Consider the following 19,724-nt stretch of genomic DNA (forward strand, 5'->3'; position numbering starts at 1 on the left):
TTTAGTGAGTTGCTAGATTTACTGCCCCGACATGGCATTTGCTTGCATTGTTGAGCCCTGACATTCACTCTTCAGTTGCAAATGATGCTACATTCTAAAGAAAAACATCACCTCTTACATGGTACTCTGGTGGAGATGCAGTTGTTATCAAAAAAGCTGTTAGGCATACATGTCTATATCCTTTGTTTCTCTCTCTCGTTTCAATGGCTAAACCTACTATTCACTGACTGTCAGTGTGCAATACCAGAACAGTTATTGTCCCAGTAGATACACTGCTGGGAAATTAAAAGTTACAGCAGAAGTGAATGGCTGACCCCCCTTTTCTGTGCTGGCAGGTCAACTACAGGACGGCTGCCTGCTGTCCAGCCAGGTGCACCAGTGGCTACTGTCTCCGCACTGCCAAACAAACGAAGAAAAGCCCTGCCAACTGGTGATGGTTGTGTTTGTGTGTACATGGCTTGTGTGTGTGTGGGGGTGTGTATGTTGGGGGATTGGAGGAATAAACAGCTGAAACTGTTATCGACCTCAAAGAGTGCACGGCAATGCAAGCTAGTGTGATTAACACTGTGTCACCCTCAGCAGACAGACAACTGTCTGGCAGCTGCCTCCAGCAGCGGAGCTCATTGAGTGGAAAGCCCAATTTGGAGGGCCTTCAGAGGTATTACCACACACACACACACACACACACACACACACACACACACACACACACACACACACTCAGCAATTAAAGCTGAGTCAAAAATGCTGTTTCTGTGGGTCACATTATGAAGAGATACTGATTGAAAATACTCCCAGGAGATCAGCTACAATAAAAAGTGTATGGCTATAAAGTGAGTCAGACAGCAGACCAATGTCACCACAGAGAGAATTAAATCTTGTTGGAAAAGCACAGACTTGTCCTCACCTGTTTCAAGTCCACTAAAGGTGTTTGATATGGCTTCATGCTTAGCCCCACTTCACTTGCACCCATAAATCTTCCTCAGAAAAAAAAAAAAAAACACAGCAACTAGGGATGCACCAATACAGATACCCCCATTGGGTATCGGTCCTATACTGTCCTCACATACTCGTACTTGTACTCATAAAACTACTCCGATACCCCACACCCGATACCATGTCACGAAAAGTAGCCGCTCAATACAAGTAAACATCTAAAGAATTGCGTTGAATTGAGTTCAAGATGTCTGCCGATGCTTACCCTCTTTTTTTGGACCCACTGTACAGGATATCTTCTGCCTACTATAGGCTTACTTCTGTTACTTGAACAGAACACTGTTGAAGAATATTTGCATCAAGAGGAAAACAGCATGAGACAGAATCACATAAACTTGCCACAAGACAAGACACAGTCCCAAAAACAATTCACCCAACTTAGAACAAGCAATTTGTTTTTCAGTGAACTACAAACCAGACACTGCTGTGAGTTAATAGGAAGTCATAGGTGAAACACAGTAAAAATTTGAGGGGCATGCGTCCTCAAAGAAAACACCAATTAAAACACTGTCTGATTCTTTACAATATAATAATTTTCTTGTGCCTTAGGGTCCCAAATCTATTAACTTCAGTGAGCCCTACTTGCCATGTAACCTCTCTCAGAAAATGTTGACTTCAAAGGCAACAAGCCACAGCAAACTAGCATCCCACTTCCGGATTGGCAGACCATAAAAAAAAGAGTACTTAAAAGGGATTAAACAGGCCAATTCCAAACAGATTCCTTACAGACTGAGTCTTGAAGAGGCAAGCGAAGAGGAGGAGGAGGAGGAGGAAGGATCTAGGAGGAGCACATGATGGAAAGACTAAATTAGCAAACTGTGTGTTTTTGTGGTCTTGGCATTGGGGAGATCCCAAAGGAGAGCTAATGACTGTAGTGGTATCTGGCATAGGGGCCAAGTTTCCTTGACTTCTTTAAAGTTGCCTCCAGTCCATAGCCACCATGTCATGAGCAACATATGCTGAGCTATCTTGCAATTATACCACTATCAAGGTCTTTCCTCCCACTGATTTCCATTATGTGCTGCTGAGCAGATTTTGCAGGAACTTCATCCCTCCAAAGGAGAGAAAGTCTATAAAGTCTGATCTATAAGAACACAGGACTGTGAGAAACAATGGTGTTGACTAATAAAAGGGATTTTCATTCATCTGCACAAAAGAAAATTTGCCAAGAACAAAATTATTATCCTTGAAAAACAAGCTTGTATGCAAAAGATAAATACCAATACCATCTGTCAGGTATAAACAGGGAGACGTTGCCCCAAAGCTGACAAAAATCTCAAACATAACACTGATGTGGTAGGACCCAAATTAAACAAATCCTTGACTATAATCCAATTTGAAAACAGCGGAAAGATAGAAACGCATATAATAAAATACATGACTTAACTCCAAAGCACCAGACATTTAATTTCAAAACAACTTTCTTTCCTAAACCATTTGGGGAGCGAGAATTCAATCTTTATTCAAGCCTCGCAGAAGGTGCAGTGAATATTTTATGTGCAATATGGTACTATCTTGTCTCAGGGACCATTAACTATACTGCAGTGTATCCAATTTGATTAACACGGCCTTCCCCTTCAGGCTTCTGTGTTACAAACCTAATTTCAGATCCCAGGAAGGACCTGAATTTACAAACAAATTCTCCTCTTCAAGGACAACAGACTAGTAAACACAGGGTGGTATGATATGCAATTTGACACTGTCAATGCAACTAATTATTTACAATAACATATTAAGACATATTTGATTCCTGTTAACCTACTGTACCTGTTAAAGGGATAGTTTAGATTATCTGAAGTGGGGTTGTATAGGGTATTTAAAACATGCTTGAGTTTGGAGAAGCATAAGAGAAATACCAGCACACAAGTTAAGAACTGTACTCCTGACAGCTGACAGGGTCAGGAGCAAAATGTATTTTAGCCACTTAAAAAAATAATATCAAGCAGTCAAAATATCAGTTGATCTGTATACTATATTTAGAAAAATGTAACTACTTTACTTTGCAGTCACAGAGTCTTTTCCAATAGGAAATGGATATTATATAAGCCAAGTTTATTTGTGTTATTGTGTGACTTCTGTGAATCGAATGTAGACATTTAAAACACCAAAGTCACACAATAAAACTACGCAACTAACCCACTGAAACAGTGGCAGATAAGAAATTCCTGTGTTCTGTAAGGTAAAATTACAGATGCACCAAAAGCAATTTTCTTAGCCAATTCTGAGAACTATAACTGACAGAATACATCAACATTTTTCTAAATCTTTAAAGTAAAAGTAAACTGTATGATCATAATGAAACCTTGACTTTTAATTAACTAAAGGTGCTTCTGGTTACTTCACAGCCTTCTAATACTATTATATTAAGATTATGCACCTGAAGGAGCAATTTCTCATATGATTTCATGTGGATCAAGATCTTACATGATCTCATGTAGAAGCCGATGTAAATAAAACAACACGGTTGACTGACCAGCTGACAGGTTGTCTTTTGTTCAGAGACAACTGGAGGGGAGTTTTAAACTGCCAGTCACTGAACTGCTAGCTAACATTACTCTGAAATTTTACCAGTCACCAGGTGGACCTTTTTAAGTGCCTAAAAAACATTTTGCTGCTGATCCTGTCCACAGCAGTACTATGCTTATCCTCTATTCAAGTACTCCTCTTTTCCAAACTGGAGGTGTGTCAAACACTAAAACCCACTATGGACAAGTACTTCATACAACCCCACCTCAAAAAATCCAAACTATGACTTTAATGTGAATTTATAACTCAGCAAAATCTTAAATCAGGACAATTTCAGGAGTAACTCTTACATATTACAGGCTATAGCAAGAAATTACACATATTTCATCAAGTCTGCCCTTCACAAAAAGCCTTAAAATAAAAAGATGTGCAGTAAAGATTTGTGTCCCCACGCAGGGACAACAGTGAGGCAAAGTGACCACTGCTGGCTGTTGTATCTCTGTGACCTCTCATCTGTCTTAAGAGCCCTAAACAACAGAGAGGAGAGGCCAGATTTTATTGTCCCAGCATGAGAAAGGGAGACAGAGCAACTTTGGCTTGATGAATGGGGTCCAACTGGGAGAGCAAGGCTGGGATAAAGGAGCTGTATCCCGCCATAAAACTCTGCTGCTCCCAGCATTCACGTACACACAACCTTCTGTGTTGAAGTGTATATGTGTGTGTGTGGTTGGGTGTGTGTGCGTCTGGATAACAGGGAAGTTGTGTTATCAAAGTGATTCATACATGCAAGACAGGTTGCGACAGTTTGATAGAAAACAATACTGTCCTGGAAAGCAGTGGAGGTGGTTGATGTGTAAGGCAAGTCAGACTCTTTTCCCTCTAATTTTAGCATTGACTGTTGAATGACACAATCACGTCAGACAAAGGCAGAAAGAGCTGAACTATGAGAACAGCAGAACATGTATCTACTGCTGGCCATGACTGTTTGAACCAGACAACCCGTTAAAACCAGTCCTGAGGAGGTAAATCAAGTCCAGGCTGGTAGATGCAGTGTAAGCATAAGATAGATCATTGGAGGGGGCTGCTGTATGAACAAGAGACTAGTCACCAATGTATTGCTGAGTGTGACTCATGTTTAGTCATGTTGGAAAATACTACAGACTTCCAAAGGCAAAGAAAACATCTGTTATGACACAATGGCGAGGTTGTCTCTACAGTAAAAATAAATCAAAGAAAGATGGAAGGTTGTAGACGTTCCAGTGGTTCTATGAATTTTGAGACACAGTGGGCTGGTGGTGGTCTGTATCCCCAATAGCAATCAGTGTGAGCATACACAGTTATAATTTGCTCCACACCATTCTTACATGGACTGTACACATCTTACCATTACAGCAAGAGCCTTACTTTAAGTGATGCATGTGATGCATTCTGAGTGTTTATGTACCCAACTGATTACCCCGTTTTATTGCTCTGTTCTCCAATAACAATTGAGCAAGCTTAGTAACTCAGTCCATTTTCTCCTTTCCTGCACCCTGGTAGCATAGTTGATAAAATGTGCGGTATTGGCACAGGTGCCTCAACAGGCTCGTCTATTCAGCATAGACAAGCGTAGCACATAGCATATCTAGGTACAAGAAAGACGAAAGTTGACCAGGGTTGACTGTGTCTAGAAGGGAGCCCTTGATTTGCGAAATGGTTGCAAGATGTTTCTTCAGTTTACACTTTCTAGAACTGATTATATTTTATAATGTCACAACAGTGTGGTTAAAATCAGGGTAGGGTTAGGGACATAAAAGACTTGGTTAGGAAAAGATCATGGTTTGGATTAAAATGATCCCTCTCCCGAAATCTTTCAGGGGTCTGGCGTTGCCTTCTGCACATTCCCACCAAGGTTCTGCTGGCTACCAAGCCGGCTCAATTGTTATTGGAGCACAGAGTAAAAAAGGACCAGGACAGAGAAAGGGTCCACAGTGGTGTAAAGCTATATATTAAACAAAATGGCCAATAACTTATTCATCTATGTATGGTGCCAGCTGCTTTGTTAAAGTTCCATTTGAATTATGGTGACACTGCTTACAATCATATATAAACAAAGAACTGGAGGGATTTCTTTTAAAGCTGCACTGTACACCACCAACACCACCATTCAGTCACACCGCCTGCATATACTGTATGTACTCTACTGGCTTCTGCTATATAGTAACATTTATTTATTTTGATTGAGTAAACAACTGACTTGACCCGCAATAGTTAATTTGTTCTTTTTGAGCAAAAATCTCTGCCTGCTCTCACTGTTGGTATTTACATATGTGTGAATCACTTACAACCAGACAGTGCTCTTCAAAGAAAATGTTTACAGACAGAGGTGGTAAGGCTAAATTATTGGCCATCTATATATTTTCAGGCAATTGCAGCAAATAATGGCTTAGATGACAGTATGTTTGCAAAGTGCTCACATAAGATTTAGCATGGGGTTTGTGCTTTCATCTCAACTTTCTCCTCTGTTTACTTTAGCATATTTAACTCACTTCAGCCTTCACATTTTGCATCTTTTCTAAGATGAGTGTCTGTGACAGAGACCTTAGAAAGTTTCCATAGTCAGAAATGATTTTAGGAACAGTTGAAGTGTTTCTACACCTGCCTCTGATGTAGAGTTTGTGTCAAAGTATTTCTTTCCTGAAAATGAACTTCCTGTTTTTTTCTCCTAATCTTCGACATACCTGAATCCTTCTTGCTCCCCTTGCCTCCATCTCGATTCTTCTTTAGCACCGCCTTGAACATGGCAAGATTCTTGGAATCCTCTCTGTAGGGTCCCTGGGGGAAAAAAAGTAAGCCAAAAAACTACAGTCACACACGGCCAAGACAACAGAAATGCATCTCTTGTTACTCATGCAAATTCATGGAAATTATCCAGCAACAAAAAAGGTTTATTTCTATGCATGGAAAAGAACAGAACACACTTGCAAGTTAGAAAATCATTGAAACACATACATTTGCAAGTCTTTTTTAACCAGTATAAACGAAACAGTCCAAAATGTGCCCTTGAAAACCCAGCATATCAATGGTAAAAAAGTGTACATCCGCATTTCATGCCGCTTAGCTGGCACCCGCCTGGGAGTTTTCCCACAGCACTCCCAGTCCTGCAGGTCATCAGTGGGTGGGGTGGGGTGGGGGGGGGTGCAAATGGAAAGAATGCTCTAATATTTAAACAGAAAAGGACAAGTTCTGCTATCTTGTTATGCAGGAAAACACTCTGCTGAATGCCCTGAATTCCACATGTAATTGATGCTATGTGGCTGAACTTGGGTGTTTGCAACTGCTCTGCACAGTTGTTCCCATGCTAGTGTGCATTTTGAATCTTTAGAGTTAAACGGTATAACATGAACTCAAGGTCCAGCCTGGAGATGCCTGGATGTGCTTGTTTACCTTAGGCTTATTTATAGTCTTTTGCAGTGCATGATGTTAAAAAACATACGTAACTAAAAACTGTGGCAGCTACAACAGTTAATTGTGTGGGATTTTTGATTCTAACCCTTGAAAACGCATTTTAGGCTGCTGCGGGGTACCCCACTATATTAATAGCAACAGACCAATCTTTCCAATGAAGAGAACAGAATGGTTTCAACCAAATAAGGGTATGCCTTCTACAAACAAAACATACAGTCCTTGCACTGAGTTCTCAACCCTAGAAGCCAGGCTTTAAATATCTAGGTCTTCTTGCTGCTGCTGTGAGAGAGACTATCGATCTGCCCTTTTTCATCCTTGATGGTGTCAGATGAAATATTGTGAGGCAGAGCCTCCACTGAATCAGTTATGGGAGGTGTAGGTGTAGGGGGCAAATCCCTGATGAGTCTTGGTATCTCAACTCAGCCTTGACTGGTCAAAAAATGAACTTTTCATGGGGTTTTGTTAGACCATTATGAATGTAATTTCAAAGTAGCACATGATTACCGCATCTGTGTTTTTGATTCTAAAGTACCCAAAGAAAACACACACACAAGTCAAGCATGTCACATTCTCCAACCCTACTTCACTTTTTACTGGTAACGACCGACATGTTTATTTTAAATCTGCCAAACATTCATTTAATATTCCTCAAACATCCACTGTGAGAAGCTACATAACACAGTTCTAGAACATATACCAAATAACAAATACCAAACTTCATTCATTTACACCATCAGATCAGAGGTCAGGTGCTTTCAGTGTAAACATGACCTTGACTAGCAGACGTCTGTCTCTCAAATAAAAGCCATCCTAAATGTCAAGCACCTTGCCAAGTGACATCTGAACTTGGCAAGCAAGGCTTGTTTAACAAAGATGATGCGTAAGTGTCTGCTCAGTTTATTTAAAGAGTCTGATCAATTCCGATGCGGATCCAAGTTAAACCATACTGATGACAGACAGTTGGCAATATCCCATCTGTGGATTTTACAAAGTCATGACCAATGCTTCTTCTGCAACTTTTTACTACTGTTACCTTGTGGTAGTGACTACCGTCACCTGAACTCATCAGGATCATCCCTTTTCTACATGTCTGCTATAGTTCAAAAATATTTCCTCTAGCCCTCATTCCTGCCAAGGATGACATCTCTCAGTGCCTGATCCAGTTTCAACCCTATCTTTCCATCATATGAGCTTGGTGAAGAGTCTCATAAACATTCCTTTATATTTTAACCCTACTTTCACTCAGACTTACAGTAGGTCCACATTATGTACAAGATAAATATACAGTAGAAATTACTCAAAATATTATGTTTAACAAATTAGACTATTTAATTCATTGTCATAACATAATTACAGGCAGTGTTCAGGCACCTAAATTGCAAACAGAGCACAAACGCTATAATGTCTTTTATGGTGACCATGTTCATTGCAGATCATGCCCATTAAAGGACAGTAGTAGACAATACTCCAAACTAAATCAAACTTAGCATACTGTCATACTGCTGCTTGAAAGTCACAGTATACTACTACAACTCTGACATGGTCGTTTAATGACACTCACAAGTCACACTGAGGTGAGATATGGCTTAAAATACCTCAAATTAAAAAGCAAACACAAATATGCTAACTAGAAGTAGGTTAACACAACTACTACATCTAGTATTGCTCTCTAATAAAACTAATATACAGCTAATATTGAATCACTATAAGGCTATTTTATAACCCGACTAAAGTAAACAAAAAAATATGTGGACAACAACCAATCAAATGACAGTCATGAGGTGTAGCAGTAGCAGGATACAGAATATTGGGAGGCTCTTGGCAAGGCTTTTTTTTTTTTTAAGGGAAAAGTGCTGTGATCGATCCTAAACAATAGTTGTGCAAGTCTGGTGTGTTTCATGTCTACTTTTATTTAAATATAGATATAATAGCCGGGAGATTAGATGGCAGGAGAAAGCACAGAACAGCACTTCTGAAGCTGTATTCAGTCTAATTCTCAAGAATGCACAGGTGCCTGAGTCTAGCCCTTTGGTGCTCACGGCTATGACATCAAAGAACACAACAGCAAGGTAAACACCAGGTGTGACATAGTAAGAAACAGTTCTGAGTACTGTGTCTGTCAGTATCTATATTGAGTAGTGTAGTTCAGTACAGCACAGTGAAGTACATTAGCCGAGCCAGTGGAACTGCTGACTGCTGTGTGGGAGCTGGCTGCTCATCTCCACAGTAACAATAAACATCGCTCAGGTTAACCCAAAGGAAATGAGAAAGGCCCTCCAAAACCCAACATGACAAATTCCTTCCATCGCCCCCTCCCCCATCACAGACACCACACACACACAGTCAATACACACACACTGTGAGAATGAGACACCACCTCTTTGGCCATCATCTACAGTCATCACTTTTTATGCTCCTATTAGCTATTTTTATTCAAAGTGAAGGAATTAAGCCCTGAAAATCACTTGAATAAAAGCCAAACACATCTTATGGCAGTGTTATCAATGACACTGATTTGATTATGACATATTTCATAGTCATAACAATTGCAAACAAACCATCCCGCCACAGTTAGACTGTCAATCTGTTGGAAACACTGTCCCAGGCCCCCTGAACTAACCACTGGAATATTTTAGGGATGCACAATATCGATTTTTCAGCTGATACCTAGAACTGATAACTACCTCATTCTCATGGCAGCTACTAATAAGATAGGGTTCACATTTTTGTATTTTATAAAGAAGTTCATATAACCTGTTTTTTCTGCACGCCTGAGGGTAAGAAAGGTTAAGATATAATGAGCAAAGACAGATTATTTAATATTTCATAGCTCTTACCTAATGAATTTTTACTCACAAGACAATTACAACAAAAACAAAGGACAGTTCTGACTAGGGCTGGGTGATTACTAATTAATTGGCATATGACAATATCCACAGTGCAACATTGCACTGGACGATGAAATTGTTGTTGGAAACACACTAACAGCAGCCCACAGACAAGAAATACCACTGCCCCCAATGTAATGGATCATCTTGTGTTCACCTAACTGAGCAGGCTTAATAATAAAATGGCAAATATACATGGAGATATAAAGTTAGTGCAATGACCAGCAGCAACAGCTTCTTTTTATTTTCTCTCTGTCAACAATGGAACTTCATCAGCAACTCCTGTCTTGTGGCTACCTCAAATACAGAAAGCTTTTAAATCACATGGTATCGTCCATAAGCACAACCCTAGTTCTGACTCTTCAAAAGTTCAGATATTTTTCATGCAAAGTACATCAAACATTTTGCCAAAGAATTAAAATTTAATGCTTTGACATAATCTGTCGAATCAGGCATTATTATAGCAGATATTTTATGGCTAATAAATTCCAATACAGATATTGACCGATAAATTATCTGTGCAGAAATACTGAGTTTGAACAGAATGAATAGACAAAAAAGCTGTGTAGAATTTGAATGTCAATGTATTGAATGAAGCTTCAAAGTATTCTGTTCAGCCCTACAACATAATCAGCCCAATGCTGTTGACATCCTCATATTTTACAAACATTAACTGTAGTTATGCCATTAAATGACAACTTACATTATAGTGGGTATTAGTTACATCTACTTATACGCTAAGAAATCCTCAATTAAATGTAACATGATGCATTCATGCCTGGCAGAGACAAGACATTTTGTTCTTATTCATCAAGCCTACTGTATTCATATAAAACATGTTGCCTATGCCATTCAGTTTTTATTGGCAGTAGATATGAGGAAGTGTGTAGCAAAGGCACCACAATCAACATTAAATGCAGCTATGCTTAAGCCATAGTGGAGATACAACTGTGTCCTTTGTAAGAAAGTCTCCTCAGAGAAGAGAGAAATGCACTGCATGGTATGCAGCAAAATGGGCATCAAGATTCCTCAAGCCCTCAAAGTCAGGTCCAACCCAGTGCTCTTAAGCTGTGTTTGGATATCAGCCTCAAAGCATGGCCCCTTAGAAGGGGCCTCTCAATATTAAAACAGGGCAGTGAAAGTCCCACAGTGGCTCAAGGGTTTTTGTGGACACACACTGGCTGAAAAGACAAAATTGACTCTCAATATTCACATTCAATCTGTGCAAGACACGTCAAGAGCAAGCAAAAGCCCCAGAGAAACAGAGGAGTATTGTTCTCATGGTAGTGCTTTATTGTTTATGTCAAGAGGCCTAGTCATCTAAAGTTTTTAACATCTGCTCCAAGAAACTGAAGGAATACACACGTAAAACCTTATAAATGTATTTAGGCATTAAGCATTAAGGATGCCCCCATTTGCTGCGATTCTCCATCAGGAATATGTCTGCTCTATGACCTTCACATGTGGGCTGTCAGTTACATTGGAACAGCTCAAGGCAACAATAAAAAGCACTCCAATCTATAATACAATATAGACAGGGTTTCCTTTCACAGAAGAGAAATTGGAAACCAAGGTGGTTAAGGGGTTCCTCAGGTTATCAACATGTATGTTTTTCCAGGTCATTCCTGACTTGATAGAGTTCAAATCCATAGAGGGTGTGAGGAAGAAAAGATCCTCACCTGCACAATGCCGATGTGACATGTGCTTAATAGGGCCATCTAGCTATACCACAGTCATCTGAGAAGACAGCTATATATAGAACGGAAACAGGATTGTTTGACCCTATTGCCTCTGGCAGGAAAGCATTTCACATACATTGGCAGTTGGTGAGCTTGAACCTGCTTTGTCCTCTGTTAGGTGGCACACAATAGAAAGAGCATTGTTAAGCTCAGATCAACTTCACCACTCTTGCAGGACTGCAGCAAACAGCTTTTTTCCACCCTATGCATTCATCCCTTGCTGCTGAAACGCCCTGCCAGCTCTCTTCAACTGATTCTACATGAATGATCACTCTCAGATTTCCACACTGTTGTCATAGCAACATGGAAATTGTCACCATGGGCTGACCTTCAACTTGGTTTATTAAACACCGCCAAAAAGTGATCAGATATTTTAAAATCCTCCTGTGAACTCCATAATTATCTGTTCTTTTGTTGTTCCCTCACTGAGAGCAGGAAACAGGCCCAGCCTGGACGGTGAGTTCAAGTGGTCCATAAACAATGGGAAATTAGCTAACAAACCCTTGAAGGAGGAAGTGTAGGGAGTAGGTATGTAGGATCGCACATTCTCAGTGTCGGCCATTGTAAACAAAGGTTGTTATTCACACTAACGTGAGTGGAAAGGAAACCACAAAAGAATAGACATTTTTATGTAACTAGTCTTCCGCTTTGACTCAAGTGTTTCCTGCACAACCCTCCGCTTTAAAGCATATGAGAAGCAGTCCTTCGTCTTATGATGAGCAAGAAAGAGAAACATTTTGTAACATTTATAGCTAACCTTCAAGAGTAAAGACAATGGTTAACTTCTTACACAATACTACAGCCAGCCTGTATGATATGCCTGCAACCCAGCAACAGATCATACAGGCATGTCTACTTGTCATACAAGTTTCATTTTAAGCACTTTCAACTTAACATGAGGTAGACAAAATGGTCTACATAGTGCAACAGTACATAAACTTAAAAAACTGAGATGACTTCATTAGAGTTACAAACTAGGGTGGGGTTATATGTTCAAATTTTCCAATCGGCCACCATCAGCCCATCAGCTGGGGATTTGCCAATATATTTGTCTTTCCACTGTTCCAAGAGTCACCAACTCTGTTTTGTCAAAATACTGTAAATGCTTAATACACCACGTTAGATGTGAAAATAGTCTGGCTCTACAGGTTGAGTCCAGTTACTCATCCTCCAGCTCAGTGCACTCGTCCCCCGTCTCAGTGGGTGTGTACTGTGCATTGCTAAGTACGTGGCACTCTATAGACCATTAAATTACCAAAATAAAATTAATAAAGTCACTAAAAAAACAGATGGCCAGATGGCCAGTCATTAATATATTCATCCAACTGCCCAAGCCTATTACAAACACACTACTACAAAGGTGTATGTGTGGTGATGTATAAAGTCATTCTTGAAAAAAATCCTTGAATGCTAGTTAGCAGCATTTGTAAGCAATAGAGGCCATCTGGCAAACAGCACCTTGATGCTTGAGTTTTTAAAGTCATATGAGAAAGATCACAGAGATCCAGAGAAGTCAAATACTCTGAGCTGAATTAAAAAAAAAAAATCTTGAAAAGACATGCCACACATTCACTGTCTCAACAAACACGAACGCCAGTCACATACCACTTTAATATAACCAACCAGGGCTTTCTGCTTGCCATTTGCATGAAAAACCTGAATAGTCTGAGTAACATACGGGTTGAAGCAGCCTCAGAACTAGTTCTTGACCATTCCACAACATTAAACTATAGCCTAAGAACCTAACCTGGAGTACAATTCCTACAGTTAGTTCCTAAAAAGGTTCTTTGTTTCCTAAAAAAAAGTTTAAACAGTTGAAAAGAGTCATTTGACATCAGGAAAAGTGGTAGCTTCAATGGTTTGTTCTACAAGAGCTTTCTTAAAGATTATATACTGTGGGAGAGGGACATCATCAGTAGCATTGTGTCCTGGGTATAAAAACAGCAACATAATTATACTACAGGCATGACACGTGAAAGTATTCATAAACATAATCATGACGCTAGCTCATTTAAGAGGAGACATCATGGTGTAGAATTCTTCAAAACTAAATGATGAGAAAAGGCTGATATTCACTTTAAGATTTCTGTAATTGTTTACATTTACCTAGTGAGAAAGGATATTGTACCCTCACAGACACAGGCAGATTCAAAGTTCCAGCCTGGGGCAAAGCCAGCTAGTGTCTTAATAAAGAGGACTAGCCATACAGCTCAGTGCGAAATTAAAAGGGATAACAAGTCTGATCTACTCATTAGACTGCCATGGGAAACACACTGTCAGTTTTGAAAGACTGATTCACCCTCTGAGGCCACTTGTCCTTGATCTTTTCTAATATGACTAGTGAATAAATCTAGACACAGACCTACATGCTGGCTCAGCAGTGACAACGAGAAAACCCATGCCTGTTGCTCCAGAAGTGTCAAGGCACGTTTTAGAGGACAATCACTGCTCTGAATTACACCCCAGGCTCTGGAAACAGAATAAACCTGACACTAAAAATTAGGAAGAATACAAGACACTACACATCCTCCTCACCAAATAATTATCATACTGACTTTACACACAGATTAAAATCAAATCTAGGCTAACTATAGGAGTACTTATAACCAACATTAATTAACTTGACAGATGAGAATGTAACATGGATTCATGGATGGGTTAACATGTGCAGTGGGTCTGCCATCTAAACTCTCACAAATCAATTTCTCCACTCTGAGATTTTCCTTTTCTGTCGAATTTGTTAGAAGTCTGTCTGCAACGATTACACACCCCTTACATCACACACCAAGCAGCCCTCTTCTGTCATCATCATCAGCTAGAAACAGATTTAACTACACGCTGAGTAACAACAATCATCTCATCTGAGTTATAGTCATTAACTCCTGCAATCACTGCTGATTAAACTTTACAACTCTATTGCTGATTTGCCATAGTGTTAATGAACATCTGGAGTAAAAAAATAAATAAATAAAAGCTGAACCATTGTTGCTCACTCTCAGTTCGACATTCACCTCCCAGGAAGCCTGGTATTTGATTAAGGGTAAAACATTAACAAGTAGTGTTTAAAGTCTACAGGAAGTGCACTGCGTAGACTGCCAGAAGTTCTCCTCAAGCTAAGATTTGTAGGTCAGAGGGTCACACATAAATGAATCAGCATCTTACCAAGACAATAGTCTAGAACGACAGGATTCCCACAATATCGTAGAAACCAACTTCATTTTTCTGTGCAAATTCAACAGGGAGGAGGGGAGGACAGCTAGACTTGCACATAAATGTAGATACCTCATACAGGTACAGTTGTCACAGGGGGACAAGCTTCTATCACTAACAAATCCAAAATTTGTTTCACCACTTAATTGTTTTGACAGGGATACATCGAGTTGGGTCTCACACTCAGTTCCAGTGTCTGCCCTTATAGATTCACAGACTTTGACAGGGTCTCCCACTGTGCAGTCAAAAAGCCCTTGGTGGCTTTACTCAAGAAAGGAAACCACAGTGCATAAGTGCTGTGATGTTAAAATGGTGATGGCAGTTTAATTTCAGCATGAATAATACAAAAGGAAGTATTAACAAAACATGGAAGGGGAAAAATTAAGAACATTTTCTGGGAGTATAAACATGCCACTAATCTGAACTACTTGTTGGTCTTATGATGATACTGTGGTGACTAATAACTACACTAATTTGGTCCAACAGCACCATTTTGCTAACAACAGAGAAAAAAAACAAACACTGCGATTATTTAAACTACTTGTGAAATATGAGCCTCACACTCTTCTTGCCATAGAGATGCCTCTGTCTAGGTGTGTGATTTCACTGAATGAAACTGAGCTGCATTTTTATAAACTATGATGAACTGTCCAGACGCTGTCTCTCCCTCTTCATCCCCTTGGTGCATATTGTTGTTCAGTTTGCCATCTTCTATGGTGTAAAACATTCTCAAACTGTTGTAAATTGTCGCTAATAAGTTATGCTGTCTGCATAAATACAAAAAACATAAAATATCACTCACCACTTTGTCACTGTATAGACTGGCCTGAAAAGGAGATTCCCCCCTATGATGACAATATTTTATTAAAGAAATAAATCATTATTGATAATGGTACTAAACAAATAAAGATGCATATAACTTGAAGCATGTCAAATGAGGTGTGTCAATTATCTATCGCTTTCAGTGCTTTATAATTTGGGTTCAGATGCAAAAAATGCCATTGAACACCCACCTCAGGTGGGGAAGTCTCTAAGGTCCAGCTGAAATATCCACACTATGGACAGGACCCCACTGACATACAGTAAATTGATATGGCGTGATCAGAAAATGCCTGAATAAAGAGAATATAATCTATATACAGCACACAGAAGTTTTAAATCAACTTATCAAATCTATCCAAGTAGTTTTGTTTTGTTTTCTTTGCTGTGAGGGAAGAGCTGCTAGAGCTGCACTAGCTGTCAAAGCTAAAAAAAAAACATAATCGTGATACAGTGACAAGAACACTAATTCCGCTTTTCATTTTGCCAATGTCAACAAAATTATTCATAAAAATAAATTCTTTGTAAGTACCTTGTCACAAATACTGCATGTCACACTTTTGGTTTGTCTGAGGTACTCTGCTTATCTACATCTCTCTCTCTTTCTCTCTCTGTCTGTCTCTGGGGCTTTGAAAAAGGCTTGACAAAAATGTAAATCAGTAACAGCTGTTCCTAAGAACCACTTCCAAACACACACGTGCTTTAGATACAGATGCAAGCAAGCATGAGCGCACATATGCACGTGCATAGACCTTGAAAACACACACGCTTGCTCACTTTAAACTCATGGTAGAGAAAATACTGCAGTTTTGTTACGATGAATGAATTATTCAGCAAAATGTCTCATACTAGGACACTAGCTAACACCATCACTTAAACACAAAGACACACAATATTCATGGCTATCATTCTGTCAAGTTTTTAATAGATGAGCTGAGAAGAAATGGGACAATTAAATGGTAAGGCAACCGTTTTGACACAGAAATTCTCATGTGCCTTCGAAATGACGGGTAATTCAAGTACACAATGCCACTTTGCCAGTAGGCTTGTGTATGGTCTTCATCCCAGCCCTGAGAATGAAATATGATTCCTTAACCTGATGGTAAATATCGAAGAATTTCAGAACTTGGGGATTTATATAAAATGTCTGTGGTGTGACTCTTGTTTTAAAAGAATAATTAAAGAGTAAAAAGATAATACCATACTTTGGTAGAGTATGCCATGTCAGATTTTTATGATCACTCCAGCTACTTCATTGCAGAGACTTTGGGGGGGGACAAAGCCTAGCATGAAACACAAAACAATCTCTGCTTTGTTAGAGATGCAGGAGCCCAGGGGGTAACTGATTCTGCTGTTACACATTTATTTCACATCATGCCCTCAAACCACCTCAATGATTTTGACATGTCAAAATGTTTTGGCTACAATCCCACGCCTAATACACAATATGAAGATCGCTTACATATAGATAGCACAGAAGATTAGTTCCCTGAGAGTTCCCATGATAACCAGATAGACGATAGTAAATTAGCTTTCAAATTATAATTAAAATCTCATATCTGCTGTCACAAAGCAAAAGACTTACCAGAGTTTTTAATGTCAGCTTTCATACCAGTCAAACAAACCAAACAGGAAAATGCAGTGCACAGTTCATTTAAAACTTAGAATTTAAGTAAGATGTGAAAGCACTAGGGATGTAGTCAACCAAAGAAAATCTTGGTCAACTGAAATTCTTCCCCGTCTTCAACCAATCAATGGATCAATGGGGGGAAAAAAATTCATGTACGCTCTAGATTAATTAAATCAGACACAGTCCACTCATCCTGGCAGTAAATTGGTGCTAATCAAAGTATCACAGAGTTGCCAAGCAAATGAATCCCTCCATCACCCCAGACTGTGTAGTTATATTAGCAACATGCTAGAACCAAATTCAATATGATAACCTACTTAGGGAGCACTAAAACATGACAAAACTTACAGCTTTCCAGGTTGAAGTTGGTTCACATACAGCTGATATTTATCAATCATTAACCTTGAAATATTACTGGCAGATGCTCGTTAAGAAAGCAGTCCAATGGAGTGAACTGCACACACATGGTGTCATCAAAGATAAACTTTTCATTCTCTCAGCTCTTCTATCTTATGAGACTGGGGGCCGATGTAACAATATGTGCTACTTCTCAGACACGGTGACAATTAGTCTGTGGCCCAGTAAATGTTCAGTAAATAGCCTGTCACTCGGAAATAAAACACATCATGTCAGCATAGGTATGTCACACACTCGTCAATAATAGCTTCTCTCCTTATTCAAGTAACACCAGCGACTGTCCGACCAATGAGAATGGGGTCCAAGAAGAGCATAACGACCAACCAACTGACCACAAGGCGTCAGCCTTAGAGAGAGTACCCCAAGACTGTTATGAGACATTATATTGGGGCTTATATTTGCGGTCAGGTTTGGTTTGTGGTATCTAGTGTCCTGGAATCCCAATTCCACAGAATCCCACACCCCAACATGCAGGATTTATTCAATAACAATTGTGGTTAAACAGTATGCTGACAGTCAGGGTCATGACCCCAACAAATCTAAAAAAAATCTGGCTTTCCTATTGGAACCATGTGCTTACACAATAAGTAGCCCCTTTCAACAGTACAAAATCATCATCATCAACAACCAGCACGATTCAGTATGCTGCCTGTCAGGTCACTGGCTCCAGTAACTTTCCCTCCTCAGCCATAACAATGCGACTCTGATGCCAGCATCTGTTAGTGGCCAACTGGCTGGGGACCATGGGAACCAGGCTCTGTAGAGCCTGGGAGGCAAACTCTTGTGGCACATTCAATAAGATGAGTGCTCTGTAGTGCAAACATCTCATAACTCTGCAGTGGGTAGACAATTGGGGTAGCTCTAGCCTTGGCATTGAGGCATGCAAATTCACTGTAATGGTGCAATAATCAGCATAAAATTGCCTGAAATTATGTTGGAAAGTTAATACGGACCATCTCCAGGTTAACTGACAGTCTGCATGATTGTCAGCAGGAAAGCCTGTTCCACCTGTTGAGTTTAAAATGGAGAATCAACACTGTACTGTATATACATTTGAACTGCCTTGAAGCTAGATTGAGATGAATAAGTCAAAACAGGAAAGAGCAAATGTTCTGGCAGGTTCTGCCAAAGTAGAACGCCAAGAGGTTATGGGGTTATGAAGATTTCATAACACTTGTTCAGAAAACGCTGTGAATCGATGACTCATGGTGATCAAAGCTGCATCCTGACATTTACAAGCAATTTCTCAAAAGGAGAAAACAGAGCTTTGATTTTCAAAGCACCTGGCTGAGGTACAAGGGGATTCCTCTTCATTGAAAAAGTGCTGAAAGCAGCAAAAGTCATATACAGCCAGTGGTCAAACTTCAATGACTCAATCTATGTGGGCGGACAAGATTACAGTCCTTTAGCCTTAAGTCTACTACTATATCTGGGTTGGGTTCTGGTTTGAAAACCACCGCATCCAATCACAAAATACAGACTAACATTAGCATCAAACAAGACCACACAGTCATAAGAAAAGTAATGAAGCTTTTTGTAAAACATCTGCATCCTGGTGAGCAGGATGTTACTCCACAATAAGTATTACCTATCTTCAAAAGTTCTTGGATTTCTATTTATCTTGAGAAAAGTAAACACATGCAGCAACAAGCAATTTAGGGTGTTCTGCAGTGACATGTTGTAAAAAGGCAACTCCTCTAAGGCTTCGATTTATTGTTATCAATTAATCCAGGCTACAGATTACTTTTAAATTACCTTTTAATCAATCAGTTGTTTAGAATGACCAAAGCCGAGCTTGTCTTGTTTGACCAACAGTATACGATTACATTTACAATCATGTCACACTGAAAAAATTGCAAATTTCTCACACTTGAGAAGCTGAATGTTTGCTTTTTGCTTCATGTTACCAAGGGCCAACCGATATGTTTGTTTCTGAGCCAATATTAATAATTAATAATCAAGATAATTAACATTTTAAACGAACATGCATTCATACAATCTCCAACACAAAACTTAGTTGAGATGCCTTAAAGCTTATGTTTAATTAAAACAGCAACTTTTAGTAAACCAATCAGACAGTGTTGTGGGCGGGACATAAATTGAGACCACGGA

General features: G+C 39.5%; 1 protein-coding gene across 1 annotated transcript in view; it reads right to left on the reverse strand.

Moving 5' to 3' along the window:
- Positions 1–19,724, reverse strand: part of LOC146323032 (protein TANC1-like) — a 137,767-nt gene that overhangs the window by 116,565 nt on the left and 1,478 nt on the right. Inside the window, exon 2 of the mRNA XM_084725223.1 lies at positions 6,183–6,276. Coding sequence (XP_084581349.1) covers positions 6,183–6,243 — 61 coding nt within the window. The 5' untranslated portion in view covers positions 6,244–6,276. The remainder of the gene's footprint in view (positions 1–6,182; positions 6,277–19,724) is intronic.

The sequence above is a fragment of the Lutjanus erythropterus genome, chromosome 8, assembly GCF_056507025.1.
Source record: "Lutjanus erythropterus isolate fLutEry1 chromosome 8, fLutEry1.hap2, whole genome shotgun sequence".
NCBI lineage: Eukaryota > Metazoa > Chordata > Actinopteri > Lutjaniformes > Lutjanidae > Lutjanus > Lutjanus erythropterus.